This window comes from Sinohyriopsis cumingii, chromosome 8, assembly GCF_028554795.1.
Source record: "Sinohyriopsis cumingii isolate HCF-2022 chromosome 8, ASM2855479v2, whole genome shotgun sequence".
NCBI lineage: Eukaryota > Metazoa > Mollusca > Bivalvia > Unionida > Unionidae > Sinohyriopsis > Sinohyriopsis cumingii.
Window position 1 is genome coordinate 25,477,725 of NC_142968.1, and position 16,729 is coordinate 25,494,453.

The following is a 16,729-nucleotide window of genomic DNA, read 5'->3' on the forward strand; positions in this document are numbered from 1 at the left end:
TTTGCCGCAAAGAGGTAACTTTTTTAAAAGCATATAACCATTTTTAGTTTTGTGCACAAAAAGTTTACCTTTATACCATTGTACTAGATAATGTCTAAATATGTGATATGTACACAACTTTTGACATAAACCATTTTGAGCCAAATCCTTAAGGTGGCAGGGTCCAGTTTCGTAAATTGGCCCCTGGCAAATTTCTTAACTTCAAGCTATGGTGTGACTTTTTCAGCTATTATTGTGTACTATTTATAGATATGGATATATTTGTGAACTAGGTGTTTTGGGCTTGTGTTGTTCTTGAAATTGATGTCTGGCATGTACACCTTCCATAGTTGCTCTGCAGTATGTTGATAGTGAAATACCAATAGTTGGCTAGGAAGAAGAGCTAGCCTCCTATAGCAGTAGACACGTGGGTTCAAGGCAAGCCGTGTATCTCAAAAACGGCTTGGATGACAACTATTCTGAATTGCATCAAACTATTTAGTAGACAATGTTTTTCAAAATTTTCATCCAGGGAAAGGGCTTGCGTTTGCACTGTGAGCACTACATGCTGTCAAAAATGGCATTTGGATGTGAAAAATGCAGGTATAAAATAGGGGTTGGGTGCATAAACCTCTTCTGCTATGAACTGCCATTGACTTCTCTGGTCAAGTGAATACTATTCTTATGCTTTGTTTTAATATAGGTATCTAAAAATATGGACCTTTTTGACCTCACTTGTGTATTTGATTTTTTATGATTTTTTATACTAGGTCGCTGATTGCGGCATTAAATTTGTACATAAAAACTGGACCCTGCCCCCTTATATATAAAAATCTAACTAAGAATCACGTCCACTAGGTGGTGTAAAAGATGATTTAATCATGTTATAAAAAGATTATCGGGGTGACAGGTTTTGGGGTGACTTTTCCAACCAAATGAGGCGACATCTCCAGCCACTCTGGGGCGATTTCTCCATATACGTTGGGGAGAGTTCGCCATGTGGCGAGTTTTCCCAGGGCGAGTTCTCCGCATTTTCAATCTTACACCGTCCTAGATATTGATCAATGTGATAGAAAGGCTTAGAAACCTTATCTAGAAGCTTGGTTTAAAAATGGCAACCGGCATAGACGTGGAAGATGAAAGCATCTTGACAGCGATATTTAAAGACTCTTTTCCTGGTATTAGAATATATTTTTAAAACTTAAGAAATTTTAAATCACAAATAGGAAGCTTTTTCGGTTTTAGTTAGGTTCATTCAAAATAATAATTAATGTTTGCCTATGATTAACGCTTAATTGATAGGTTCACTCCAAAGTTGACGTAATTGCAGGAACACAGTTAAATCCACAGGGGCTCGTATTTTGCGTACAGTTTGCCAATAAATCGTATATATACTATATCATAATATCCTTGATAAAAACTTTAAATTTGATACACAGCATGGGAAATGCAGCCTTTATTCTTATTGAAAATAACGCCGACAGAACATCTTAATCAATATGGCCATTAGTACAAATATTAGTACCCTTACTCCTACCTCGTGGACAGGGTACTAACATGAGCATATACGTGTCAATGGAGCAAGCCGGGTGTGGTTCACACCCGACGCTCCTTTAGCATAATAATAACACTTCGAACTTATTCCTTGCATAAAATCTAATAAATTGAGTAGTCCTCTTATTTAATACCGGAAGTATCGAAAATCTTTGTAGAAATAGTTGTAAAATCTCATTTACCTTTTTTAGCCGATATTTTCGTTTAGATAGTCCGCCATATTAGTTCAAATAATGATTACTTCCGCTCTCAGCTTCGTTTGTTTGTGTGCCATATAAGGACATTGACGCCTTATTTGGAAACGTAAACAAATTGTAGTAAAATATTGGCACCATTTGAGTCAGAAATTCTGCACACTAAAAGTAAATACCGTTTATCAGCAACTTTGAAATTCCACCAAGAAGCGATTATTTGCCACTTGATTGATAATAACATAGCTTAGAATATCCAAATATGGTCTGGCAATCCTTACGTCGAAAAGGGGTCACAGCTAGAGTCTCGCGTTATCTGTCATAGCAGACAGGGTGAGGTTAGTGTAACCATGCCAATTTATTTTATCGTGTAAGGGCTTAATAAATTCAAAATAAACCAGACTTCTTTCACAACATGATTATACTTATGTAGTAGATTTCTACACTGTTTGTTTTTCTGACTTTAGTGATGATTTTTTTTTGCTCCATTACATGATATGGGATCAGTTCATAGCCTTAACCACAACAAATCAAGTTGAGGCTATGACATCGTAGCTATATAGCCATAAGAAATCCGCATTCTGACTTGTACTATAGTCTGACTCTACATACCCATTTGTTTGTACCCCCCCTACCGATTTCAAAAACGAGAACGTTTAATGTGATAAAAACTGCACAGAACTAAGTCAATTGAGTCATTGATTTATAATTTCTAACCTGACTGAGACCAGAATGGCACTACTGCTGCATCCCCTGCACCATTTCATGCTTAATGGACTTTACATACTAACATGGCACCATATTGCGTACACTATAGGCTAGTTTATTTCCTTCAGACAACATAATGATGTAGTTCATCCTGTTAGGCAAATGCAAAATAATTGCGTAAATTACATAACGTTGAGAGTTTGGAATTATATCCCTCTGCATACATGAACATAGAAATTAAACCGCTTGTTAAATCCACATGAAAAGCGTAGTTGTCATTTTCCTTTGCTTAATTCGACATTGTAAATATCGGAAGCAGATGACTTATGTCTATACATAAGTAGTCGTGATACACCCCTTTGCTGAAAATGGACTTGTCCAGAAACTGGAAATGGATCCGAGCATGTCCGTCTATTGCACTGGAAACTTCCGTTAAGCATGAAGCACGCAAATGATGACGGTGTTAGGGCCACTCCACTCAGAGTCAGGTTAGAAACTATAAATCATGAGTGAAATGACTAAGTTTCTTGCACTTTTTATCACATTAAAGGTTTCCATTATTTAAATCGGTAGGGGGGTACAAACAAACAGGTTTGTATTATCAGACTATTGCAACAGGGGATGATTTTTTCATAAATGTAGAATATATAAAAATGGAATGTTTTCTGCATAATTTGAGTGTACAGATTTAAAAAAATGAACCCATCTTTATGATATCTTTTCAATTAAATTCACAGGGAGCATTCAAACACATGTACCGTCCACCATTTTTAATATTGGTCTTTGGTCATTTTTTGAAAATTCTTGACCTCGTGTTACTTCATGCTGAAAGTTGCATATTTTTATGTATGGTTATATATAAATGTATTGGGAACATTAAGCTTTAAGAATAAGTTCACTTTTTCTATGTTCCAGGTATTTCTGAAGACTTTATGTGCCTTTTTATCACATGCCCCCTAACATTTTTGCATGAAATAACATAATCATGAGTCACACCAAGTTGAAATTGTATGTTACTCTTAAAACCAATAGTGCATATTCATTACAGTGTTCTTGTACATATATACATTGATCTGAATTCACAATTTAGTAAATAACAATTGCTATTTTAGAATTTAGTTACCGTAAGATATATTTGGTCAGTTTTCATATCTATAATATAAAATCAATGACAAAAGGTTTTCCATTAAGTTTTCATTACAGTAAGACAGGATTTCTCTAGTGTCAACTTAGGATGGTGCAACATTAAATTTTGGATGCCCTATACAGTGTATTTGCGATATTTTTATAATAATTCTGACCAATGTTTTGAGCAATATTACATAGTTCATGAAGTAAAGACAGTTGTGGTATCAGAGATAGAGAAGAAACTGGCACTGAGCTGGTTCTCAAGAAATATTTATGATTATGTATTTGTTTAAATGGAGAAATACTACAGATACGTTCTCTATTCCTTGCCTTATGATGACAATATTCATATTGATGATCACAAAAAATGGCATGAAAATTTTAAATGAATTTGTTTTTATTCTTTAAAATTCTGAAAAATAGTTGAACTTTTACACTACTAAACATGAATATTTTAATTTTAATACCAGTGTCGCTAGATAAGAATCGTACATAGAACAGATGACCTGACATTGATAATATCTCAGTGATCACAATCACATACATATTATCAATACGTCTAGTATCACTGAGTCAGTGAGTGATACTCCCGTTGAGTCTCTAACCTTGAAAATGTATTACACAGCAAAAGTTGTACAAAAATTTTGTAATAAGCTTGGTATAATGAAGGACAGTACATCTGTATAATCCGATTCCTTGCTATAAACGTCTGCCTTTTCATACAATCAAGTATTCATGTGTTTTTTAACCCAAATTATGTCATATTGTTGTGCCAGGAAGACGTAATTCGTGGGTTTTCTGCAAAGATTTGCACACATCTTACCATTATTCTCGTAAAAAGAATTCCAAAGTATTTAAAAAGTAGGCGTTGGTGAGTATATATGTTCGCTTATTTAGTTTTTCAGTGTTTTGAAAAATTCAGTTTTCATTTTTTTTCGGCTGAATAAGTTGTAGAAATGGCCCAATGTCATGTATGCTAAATATAGATATAGACATTTGACCTTTCAACCATGAATACATTCGGATGTAATAATGTCGTCTTTTTACATATTAAAGCGGAGAAAGTACCGGGTGTAATGAGGTTGACATTTTGAGAAAACATTAATCTTGATCGCCAGTGCCCTCTAGCAGCATCCCCTGTTGCTACTTGTACAGTGTAACGTATGGGTTGTTTTCACAGACGTCATGATTGTGTACGCAAATACCCACAATGCAATGAGCGTGTACCTTGGGCCACCATTTTGAGTCCCTAACAAACCTTTATCAACACGAGTCATCACATATATTCAAGATAATCTAATGCAATTGTCGATAAGGATATTTACTTAATCAAAATGATACATTGATTATACTTGAAATTATGTGCCCCTATAGCATGAAAATAAAAATTAAAGTGTAAATTCCCAGTCTTATATCGAAAGAAAGAAAATGAGATTGAACCGTAATCATGCATATTGCTATCAAATAAATATGCTGTTATTTTCTTACACAAACAGACAATTCTGTCTTTTTTTATCAATATATCTTGTATGATGTTCCTAAGATTGTCACCTTGAAAGAGTATTTCCAGGCAGTGATCTTCGGGGTACAATAACAGTTCCAGAAATTAAATTTCATAGCTTGTGCATTATGCCAGAACTTTTAGTACAAATACTTTTCGCGAAAACATGTGCTTGTGACTTAGACAGCTGACAAATAATTTTAATAAGTACTGTCAGATATTCTGTTTGTGGTGGAGATGATGTTAAATGTATGCGATACTCGTTCAAAGAAGTTTCATCTTCAGTGTATTAAAACGAAACATTTGCCTTACAGAGCATGACTTTGTACTGAATGTCAAAACTGATTATTCTTGAAATGCTTTTAGATTATATGAAATTATATATTAATGATTAGCTTTTTAACTTAAACTAGAACCAGATGATTGATTTCAGCCCATGTAAATATAAAATCGTTTACATGTTTCTGCTTGTTTATGTATCATTTATGCGTCTGTTTATTGATGGATCTGTTTGTTTATGAAAGAAAACACAGATTGAATTTCAGTGTTTCATTTTTAAAAAAGGAGAAAAGTCATGCATTTGGTCTCGTGCAGTTGACAAGCACAACAGAATGTGATATATTATTATATCCTTTCGCACAAAATCAGACATGCCTTCATAATTATGTACAAAGAACAATGTTGTTAGGTGCCAGTTTGCATGACTGGAGAATCAAAATGGCCTATATGGAAGTACACACGTTTTATGACGTCACGTAAAAACAACGGATATGTGAAGTGCAAATATTTAACTGATTTTCTTTCTTCATTTACTTCTTGCAGAATAGAAATTAATAGGTGATCAAAGTGAAATATTAACAAATATTTTATCAATATCTTGTGTCCTTAAAATATTGATATTGATAGTTTGGAACAAAAATTTGAATTCTGTCTGAGGCGAGTGTAGGTGTTTAGTTGCTCACTTACTCAGAAATGTGTTAAGGGTCAGTCATCTATCAAAATACATGCCTGTCAATGTGCAAGAGTTTGTTGATTCAATTGATATCAACACCACATACTTGATGGCTGCATTTTGCTTTGAGCTACAACACAGCATTGGAACTAACCTGGCTAAGGCTAGGGAACATCTCAATAACTACAGTCACTCAGTGTCTCAGTGTACACGTAAAAAATCATAGGATGAAGTTGTTTTTGCTTTCCCAACAGAAGAAGACAAAATTTACATTATTTAGGCAACTTAGTCACCCATTTCTCCAGTTAGCATGACACCTGGTGCATTGAAAGAGTACATGTACATACCACTGAAAAAAGATGCTGCATTATACCAGTAATTCTGCACACCTCAACCACAAACATGGGTACCCTCATTGTACAGAGTTCCAAATGGTGGAAATCTGTCAGTGGAAGTGACTACTTTCAGCTGTGATATAACCTTGAAACAAACTGCGTTATACCAGTAATTCTGCACACCTCAACCACAGACATGGGTACCCTTATTGTACAGAGTTCCAAATAGCGGAAATCTATCAGTGGAAGTGACTACTTTCAGCTGTGATATAACCTTGAAACAAACTATGCAATATTCAGGCATTTACAGATAAGAATAAAAGATGCAAACAGAACATTTTCCTTGTACTCAAAGGTAAATTAGAGTTTGCTTCATTTTTATTTACTCTTAAATATACATATAATTTAGGAGAAACAAAACGTTAAAACACAAAATGTTAATTGTTACAATGATAAGCATTCTTTTTCCTGAAAATACCATATTAAATTAAAATGGCACAAGGGTAACTAAGTATTCACAACTTTGTAGGTGGCACTAGCAGTTATCAGAATCATAAAAGCAACCTAAAAGTGTATGACTATTACAGTATGAGTTATTTCTATTGAATTTACATATTTATCAACCAAAGTTGTGAAACAATGCTGTTTGTTATCTGTTGATTTTATCCTGAAATTTGACCAATTTTTGTTGTTTTACTGCCAAATGAAATTCAGCATAAACAGCCATGTTGACAGTGTAACTTAATTCCAGCTGGACTTAAACTGCATTAAAAACTCAATGTCAGAAAAGGTACATCAGTTAAAAACTTTTAACAAGCTTTAAGAAAAAGGTCTCGTATTGTTCTGTTTTTCAAAACAAAATTGTGTTGAGCACATATTTTGCAGATTAAGAGGATCAGATGCAGTTCAGACACTTCCTTTCTTTTGCTCATGTCATAATGCACTAAATTCATTTTAAAAAAGCCAGCAAAGCAATATTTGGGTTTCACCTCGCATCATAATTTCATGTAAACTTTGGAGCAAAAATAGACCTATATGTATATGGAAAATCTGGGTCCATTGTTGTTTTTGAAAAATTGTTTAGAGTTATTCCCCCATTGCTTAAACATAGCTAGTCATAGAATGGATGACAGATGATGGTCATGAATCCTGAATATGTGTCATGCTGCCTGTTCACATGTAAATCATGCACCAGCAGATCATGATCTGTGCAGTTTACAGCTAGACATATTATAAGCAAGTATATAGTAGTTGGTCTTGTATAAAAATGGTGGCAATCTTACATCCAATGTGGTGGCATTTATCTTCATTTTGCTACTTATGCAGAAGAGATAGTCATATGGATGTGGAATTTTCAGCAAAAGAGACCTATCTTCTCAGTTATAAATGAAAATGGTGCCAATTAGCATGCATTATGTCTGCCATGGTGGCCATCTTAAGTTCTTGTTATGCATGGTTTGCACATCTTTGAAAAACTTCAAATTTGAGGGCTTGCTGTAAAAAGTTCTTGAATTTAAAAAAATGGTTTTACTGGTGGAAGGTAACTGAACTTGAAGGAATACAAGATGTTAAAACTGAACAGAAAATAGACGGCTTTTTCAATTAAGAAGTTTTCTTATTCAAAACAAATGAAGAAATAAATAAAATCAGTTAAGTCAGATAACATGTCACCAGTAGTTAACAATGTAACAATCAAGAAGGTTACATTTCTGAAAGCCAAAATACTACTAAAGTCTTTCAGAACTTTTTCAGATGTTCTTGAAATAATAGCTCTCAAAGGCTGTGTGCATACTTTAATTGCTGTGATTCCTGAATTGATAGTCTTATTGACAGGAAGTTTTCACTTCTCAAGATGTAAAATTGGTTCTAAATGAAAATGGTGGCCCTTGGACACTATAGAAGCCAGTTTGAAAATCATTTTATTGCTACTCCACTTGAGTAGGTTCATAAGTCAAAAGGTGGTTTTCATTACAAGAAATTGTATGGTATCTAGTTGGTCCTTTTTATAAATGGTGCACTGCAATGATGGCCATCTTTAATATCTGTTCTTTGCTATTCTTACTGAAGGAATGGCTTATTGATATGGGGTTTTCATTAAAATATTTTTCACTAGATTTAGATGGTTCCAAATGAAAATGACCTCACAGATTTTGAAAAATCTTTTAACAGCTATTTCTTCTAAACAGAACATTTAAACACAATTATTTTCTTGCAGTATTTAAGTATTGATATAATAAAATGATGCTGATATAATGTTCAAAATGAATGCTTTGATTGCCATCGTGAACATCTTTTTATGACTAATTCTCCTTTTATTTGACCTGACCTAAGATTGTCATTAAAGCACTCTCAAAGGCAGTTGGAAACTGGTTTGGAATTAAAATGTACCTGTTTGACCTCCAACATGTCATCATAGTGGCCATCATACAAATTTAGTTATCATTTACCATGTATAATGACATTGATATTGAGTTTCCACTAAAATATGTATTATTATTTCACTGGTTCAGAATGAATTTGGTGAAAACTAGACAACCAAACTGACCTTGGAATCAGGTCATAGGACATTGCTGGCATTTTTGTACACCAGTAAACTTGTCAGCACAGGGGTTTAAATATAAAATGATTCTGTTGATGTATTTAGTTACATTCCAAGAAACAAGTTGATATTTATCACTGTAACATCGATTTAAGGTCAAAGGTCAAATCAAGTTTCTTGGTTTGCTAGCTTGTGATCATGATAATACAAAAACGTATGAATCAGTTTTTATCAAATTCAATTCACGGATATAACAGTTGAATACCTTGAATGATGCCACTTAAATTGATATTTTATTAACATATATTATCGATCCAACTGGGGGGGGGGGGGGCATGTATATCTGCAGTGTGACCCAGCTTTAACATGGTGGTTGGGGTCCATAGAACCTGACCATGTTATAGATTGAAGTGTGTTATAACCAACCAAGTCAGTGAGCTGAAGAAAATGGTGCAAGTACCAAAAAAAATGGCCAGTAAGAGGGGTAATAAAAACGGGTGCTAAAGTACATGCTTTTGATTAAATGAAGACAAACTTGTCTGAAATACACTTCTATATTGACAGCTTAAATTTGTGTAGTACAATCCATAATCTGTTAAGTGCTAGAGACATATATATGAAAAAACCCTTGATTTCAAGTGTAAATGATGTTTTCACATCCTGTTAGAAAACACAAATAACACATATATTAAAATAATGGTAGTCCTTATTTTATCATTTGATCTATATCCAATTGACACTGAACGGTTCTGTATGATATTGTTACCAGTAGCATGTGGATATAATTGTTTACATGCTACTTATACATCTTAAATTTGCCTAGATTTTGGTCAGCTGGAGACAGCTATTGTCTTACCAAGGCTACTCAGGGGATGAGGCTATTCATGAGGAAATGAAATGTGAACAGAGTAAATAGATTAACAAACATCTTTTTGAGATACTCTCTCTTCATTTAACTTAACGGCGAGATATGTCATTTTAAAAGATGGAAAATTTGATTTGCGTTTATGCGGCCATTGGTTGTGATAATATGGATAAACTTTTCTCCAGCAAAAAGGAAAATTTCATGGTACAGTAAACATGTTCCACTCACTTTGGAAAATGCAACACTCCATCAGATTCTATGGCTTTTATTCAAGTTTGGTGCTGACTGACTTCCCTTGATGAAAGGTTCTTTGATTTTATTGAAGATTGTAGTTGGCTTTCTTTTGATGTGTTATTGAAGTCACCACTAAAGGACAGCCTTAGAGGACCAAACAAAAGCCCATTTCTTATTGCAGTGGAAGCATCAAATAATTGTAGAACATTGATTGGGACATTTTTTTCATTTGCTTTGCACATATTTATACAGAAGAATCATTGCTTCAGAGGTAATCACTTTTCTTTAAAGTATCAGCAAAACTATTTTTTGTCTGGGTACATTTTTTGAAAGGAATTAATGGCTAATTTCTTTTTAAAAAAATATACCCCGACAAAAAAAATAGTTTGGTCGATTGTAGCAGTTACTGTTCCTGTTTTGATATGTTGGTTGATTGTAGCCAGTCCTGATTGCATGACTATTGGAGTGTTATCACAGCATACCATACTCAGGCCAGTTGTCAGCATAAGCTGATTGTGAGGTAATAATGCACTGTTAAGATGGCTTGTCGATATGAACAAAAAATTTGTTTGGATAATAATAGTACATAGATTCCAGTGCATTTTATATCAAGTTTGTGACTTCTTTGATGGTACCTCTGAATTTCTCTACTCCAAACCCAAGATAAAGTTTAACAGCCAATAATGTCACACAAAATATTGACAGATGGTGTATTTGTTGCCTGTAAGAAAAAAAAAAGGAGTTTGTGACATTGGCAAAGTCCATTGCAATCCCTGAATAATCTTTTTACACATTATTTTTCGTACTTTTAGGAAGAAAAAATATTTCTTCATGTATGAGAAAATTACACATATGTGAAATTTCAGGAGCCATGCTACAATCGTCTTATATTAGAATTCATATGTTATCTCTTTCCCCAAAATGCTAAAGATAATAGATGTACATGAAATTTCAGGAGTCACGCCATGATTGTGTTATATCCAAATTCATGTTATAATGGAGCATGCTGTTGAAGGTCAGAAATCATGACAATTAATTTTGTTCGTACTTGCATGTATCTTGTAAACATTTTATCTTCAATATGTGAGAAAATATTTTTGTTACCAGATTTAGTATATTGGAGTTTCAAATGGATCTCTAAGATGGTTTCTGTACACAACAGCTACAAAGAATAAAAATGCAGAAGATATTTACATGTCTTGGATTCCTGAAAAATCTCTTTTTTTCACTAGGGCATTAGTCTTATGGAGGGACTTTTGTTGGATCATGCACCAGTGAAGCAGGTGATACAATGAATTATTCCAAATTTCCTGTTGATTTGTTCTTAGCACAGACCTGCAAAACATGGCAACATGTCTCTTTCATGCAGTTTCACATTTGTCCTCCATTAGTACTTTGCAAGCTTAAGTGTTATTCTTGTATGAGTATCCATATGCAATGTTTTGTGCACTTGTCTTTTTTATTTAAAATCATATCAAAACCCTCGAGAGTTGTCAGGTTTATAGAGCATAATTATCCCTAAGTGAAATTATAGTAAAGGGCTATACATGTTAACATCCCAAAATCAGTAGTGGTTAGATAATGTGGAACACCTTACTGCATTCTTTGTTTTTCTTTGCAGATTCATGGAAGGAAAACCAGGACTTTATACACTATCTGTCAGAGCTGAGCTCCTTTGGATTAGAAAAATTAGGTAAGAAATAATACTGTAATAATACTGTGTTACAAGCTTTAGGGTGGACAATGTTTAGAACTTAAAAAACAGAGTATGCATATTGAAATAGAAGAAGAAAGTTAATAAGTGAATATACAAATAAGTATTTCTGTGGAAATGTGTGTTTAGTATGTGGAAATTGATATATAAAGAATAGATATAAAAAGGGGGATTGAAATGAAATATTGACTGGTTAATATGTATAAAAACAAATTTCTGTTCACTTATGAGTATGATATTATCTAATATCAACTGTATTTTCCATATCAGAGTTTCCTTCCTTAGGCATTGTTTAGCCCACAGCCACCTAAAGAAACTGGGACCTATTTAACCTTTTTCTGGCAAAATTTGGGATCCATTTACATCTTTTCAGGGTGCTTGGAACCATTAATTCTGAAATTTCCAGGGTTTAGTTTTAGGGGTGCATGATAATATCAAATACCGGTATATTGTGGTATTAAACAGACGATACAGTGATCATGATATAACTTTCTTATATCAATATAGTATGATATTGACGTAAAATTTTATATAAGTATCCAACGAACTCTGTTATTATTATAAATTAATATTTGCCATATATCACTACATATAATAGTAGTAATGATTGACAATTACCTACTGAATTCCATACCTTTGCCTCCAGTAATTAGTATCAGTAATTTCTATTTCATTTCCTGGGCATTTGCTGCATGGGTAATTGGAAGTTACATGTCTGAGTCTTCATCCTTTTGAAGCTTTAACTTCTCTTTGTCATCAAATAAGCATCTTGCTGACATTGACAACTAGCTGACATTGACCTTGAGCTGCAAGTAGTTCAAGCATGGCTGAGTATGACCTGGTGAAAAATTCAAAAGCACAGTCTGCCACATGGACTTATTTTGTGTTAAGAAAGTGTACAAGGGATGGGAAAATTGATGAGGAAATTGGTGTGTGCAGACTATGTGAGGCTCATGATAAGTTCTCCGGTGAAACCACCAATCTAACCTACCATACGAACAAGCACCATCCCAGGAAATGTAATTTCTGGATGACAGACAGTAGATCATCAATCCTTGCTAATGCGAGTTCATCATGTGAAGATAATTCCAATTTTTCTCAAGCTAAAACATCACAACCAATCCAGAGAACCCTACCAGGACTCATTGGTGCAAAATACCCCTCCCATTCTCATGCTTTACAGATAAGTGACAAGGTGTGCCAATTTATCATACCAGAGTTTAGAGACCTTGTACATACACTTGACCCCTGATATAATGTTCCAGGTAGAAAGCAGTTTTCAGAGGCGATAATTCCTTAAAAATATGCTCAAATCATGGCACTGGTAACAGAAGACCTATGAAATGCTCAGAAGGTTGCATTGACAACAGATAGTTGGACATCGAGGTTGACTCAGTCATATCTGACCATCATGTCAACTCACATTGATATGGATTGGAAGCTGATAAACTATGTTCTTCAAACTAGGCCCATGTATGAAGGGCACACAGGTGAGAACATAGCTGCTGTGATTTGTGAAGCCCTCAAAGAATGGGAAATATAATGTCCCCATACCACCTATTGTATCAGATAATGCATCTAGCATAGACAATGCAAGGACTCTTTTAGGATGCAACTTTCACATCAAGTGTCATGCAGATACAATTAATTTCCCTGCACAAACGTGTCTCAAGATCAGACGCAGTGAAATTCTCCTCAGCAGGATTTGTCGAATAGTTGGGTTCTTCCACCTAAGTACAACTTCAGCAGCTAAACTGAGATGCCAGGCTGAATTGCTGGGTCTACTGGATCGTAAGCTTATAGCTGGTTGAACAGTACTTATGACATGATTTCAAGGTTTCTTGAAATGCAGTGAACAGTAATTGCCGTTTTGAGATCCAAAGATCTTGCTAAAATAAAAGAGAAAGATTCGAACACATCGTGAGATGATGACATTTGCCTGGCAGATGAGGTAATGGTTTGTCTAAAACCTGTAAAAGTGGTGACAACCACTCTTTATGCTGAGTCAGTTCCAACCATTTCTTTTATCATGCCTCTTCATTGCAAACTTATTGACAGTATTTTCCAACATAGTAATAGCTCAGATGAAAAGGACTTGGGTTGGTGATCTTCAGGACAGATACACTGATCAAGAAGAAACTCTGACCAATGTTGCTGCTTTGGATCCACATTTTAAAGCCTTACCTTTCCTCAGTGATGCATGAAAGTATGAAATCTTTACCATAATTTTGCTGAATGCATCAGAAATGATTGTTAGAGTGGAGGCTGGACATGACGCTGATCACTCATCTGTGGGTGATAGTGGGCAGTCATGTTATGTGTGTCTGCCAATTCTGCTGCTAAGGATGTTCAATCAGTTTGCAAGAAGCTCAAATCTGACATTGGTCAGAGTGATATGATACATAAAGGTACTTGTTGTTCTGGCATGCAAGAACATCTTGGTGATGTCTACATAACTGATGTTGAGACTTCAAAAACACAAACGGAAGAACTAAACTAGAATAAACTGTGTGATATTTACTATAATACACTAACACCTGAAAAGAGACACTTGTGAATGTTTTGGACAAGATGAAGTCACTTCAGTCAATGAGTGGCCTCATTGAACAGTGAGGTTATACATTACATCACTATAGATGATTTGGTTAGAATGGTGTATACAGTAATATTTCCCATATATTTTTCTGTTCTTGTGATGAAGTTGGACAGATGCATATTTGTAAATCTGATCTAGCATGTAAAATAATCTTTGTTTCAAATAAATATCTTACTTTCACCCCTATATTTTTTTAGTAACAATGTGGACTTCAAAAAAACAGTGATCAGCTGGACTATCTGCAGCCACTGGTGGTCAGATGAGTACAGTCAGCTCATGATACTGAATAATACACTAGTGCTTACAAAAGTACAATCAAAGCTAATGATTTATTTTAATACAGTGGTGTTCAGAAGAGTACAATCAGCTCATGGTTAGTCAGAAGAGTAGAATCAAAGCTCATGATTCATAGTGCATTGACGGTTTTGTTGTACAAATGTAAGCCACCCATGGTGGAAAAAATCAAAGCTCTGAACCACATTCAATTTGTTGTGTACATTGAAACCTTACTTGTGATAAAAACCAATGGTATTGCTTTGACAGGATAATTAAAGCTATAAGCCAGATACAGTTTATCGTGTATATCCAGACCTCACATGGTTATAAAACTCAAAGGTATAGTCAAGCAGTGGAAATGGTTATATAACTTATATAACCAAGTAAAAGTAAAACACTAATTTTGACTATGATAATGCTGTTTTATCTGATAATAATTCCAATTATTATGAAATGACTAAGGTTTCTGCAAAATGATTGGATACAAATGGTCACATGATACAGATACAGAATTTTTTACAAATATGTTTCCAGTGCACTTTAGCTCCTGCTTTGCCTATATCAACTTCCTACAAGATAATAACAACCAAATCTTCCCTATCCCCAACACCTGATTTAAGATATAATCTCATAAGTTCAAACAAGTTAATTGCACAATCCTTCCTTCACCCCAGCATTCACCCCTGTAACCCACAAAAGCACATGGTATGCTTTACGAGTCACTCATAATAAAATACTGCATTTTTTATTTGATGGTGTTTCACCACTTGTTATTGAAGGTCATGGTCATATGGGGATCACACTAAGAATGGACAGAATTTTGTTATGTAATACTGAAATGGCTAGAAAGCAAGAACAATAAATGCTAAAACAGAAGAATGTAAGCTTAAAGTTGAAAAAATAGTAGCCTGGTAAAAAAAAAAAAAGGGGGAGAAAATCATACAGAATGACAGAAGGTCCTCAGATCACTTCTAGCACTCCAATCTATGATAATGTACAAGAGTTAATCACGCTTGGCTACAGATGGGGCTAGGTATTCTGGTTCTACATGAAGATTGTGATGAATAAAAATTGCATACCGGGTAGTACCTTTAATCTTGTTTTGTTGACAGAGTCTGCTGATTTGACAATAGAAAGGAGGACAAATTCAGAATTATAAGGATTAAATGATCAGGGCTGCGTGTTTATCGGTGTAAATTTCACTGATCATTCACAAAGTTGAAGTCTTTTGAACTGTAGTACTTTTTGAGTAATTAGGTAAAATTTTACTCATTAGTAAATACCCAGATGTGATTATTTAATCCAGGAATGTTATATTAGAGCATGGAAAACTGTAGAGACTGAAGAAGATATTAAATGTTGCATGTGAACACAATAATGTCTTTGAAGGTTTGGAAAATTAACACATTTATTAGATAACTTTTTATGTTATGGATCAACAGATGAACTGATTGCAAATTTTGAAGAAAAACAATTGGAGCTATAAAATATGAAATATCTCCATTACTATTTTAAAATATTTATTCATTTCACATATGTATAAAATGATATGGTTTGTGTATTCTCTATTCCAGCGGTTCCCAACCTGTGAGCCTTGGGGTTATTCTAAGGGATCTTAAAAGTGCAACTAGTTGTAAGTCAGGGGCTGCACACAATTTTTTGAACTTAAGGGGTCCTCATACTCAAAAGGTTGTGAACCACTGAGCGATTCTGTAATTGGGAAGTGGTCTCATTTCAAAACTTGTCATAAGGAGAAGTCTTAGTGTATTTATAAATTGTTGCATAATCAGTGACATATAAGTACATAATGGTAGATAATTTGTAAGCATACTGTCTCTTTTAAAGAACCATCAGTCTAAAGAAACTGCAACATTTGAGTTGATATGCTCAAAGAAAACTTTATTAGAGGACCATCTGTGTTGAGAGATTATGTTCTTAGTTTTCTTAGGTAACCTTTCAGGACAGGTTCCACTGTTATTTCAGTGTTAATTTAAATTTTCAGCTGGAGAACCTGATCGTCTCCTGGAAGAAAAAAGTCAAGTTTTGAAGGAAACACAGAACTTGGCTTTCCAACATTACAAGACCTTTATCCAGACTGCTGAGTGCTCTCGGGAAATATTTGAAGATGTAACCATAGTTTAAATTTGTAATAATAAT

General features: G+C 34.3%; 1 protein-coding gene across 1 annotated transcript in view; it reads left to right on the forward strand.

Moving 5' to 3' along the window:
• Positions 1 to 1,057: 1,057 nt before the first annotated feature.
• Positions 1,058 to 16,729, forward strand: part of LOC149793164 (conserved oligomeric Golgi complex subunit 8-like) — a 69,608-nt gene continuing 53,936 nt past the window's right edge. Inside the window, exons 1-3 of the mRNA XM_089967091.1 lie at positions 1,058 to 1,157; positions 11,608 to 11,679; positions 16,575 to 16,699. Of these exons, the coding sequence (XP_089823217.1) occupies positions 1,091 to 1,157; positions 11,608 to 11,679; positions 16,575 to 16,699 (264 nt within the window). The 5' untranslated portion in view covers positions 1,058 to 1,090. The remainder of the gene's footprint in view (positions 1,158 to 11,607; positions 11,680 to 16,574; positions 16,700 to 16,729) is intronic.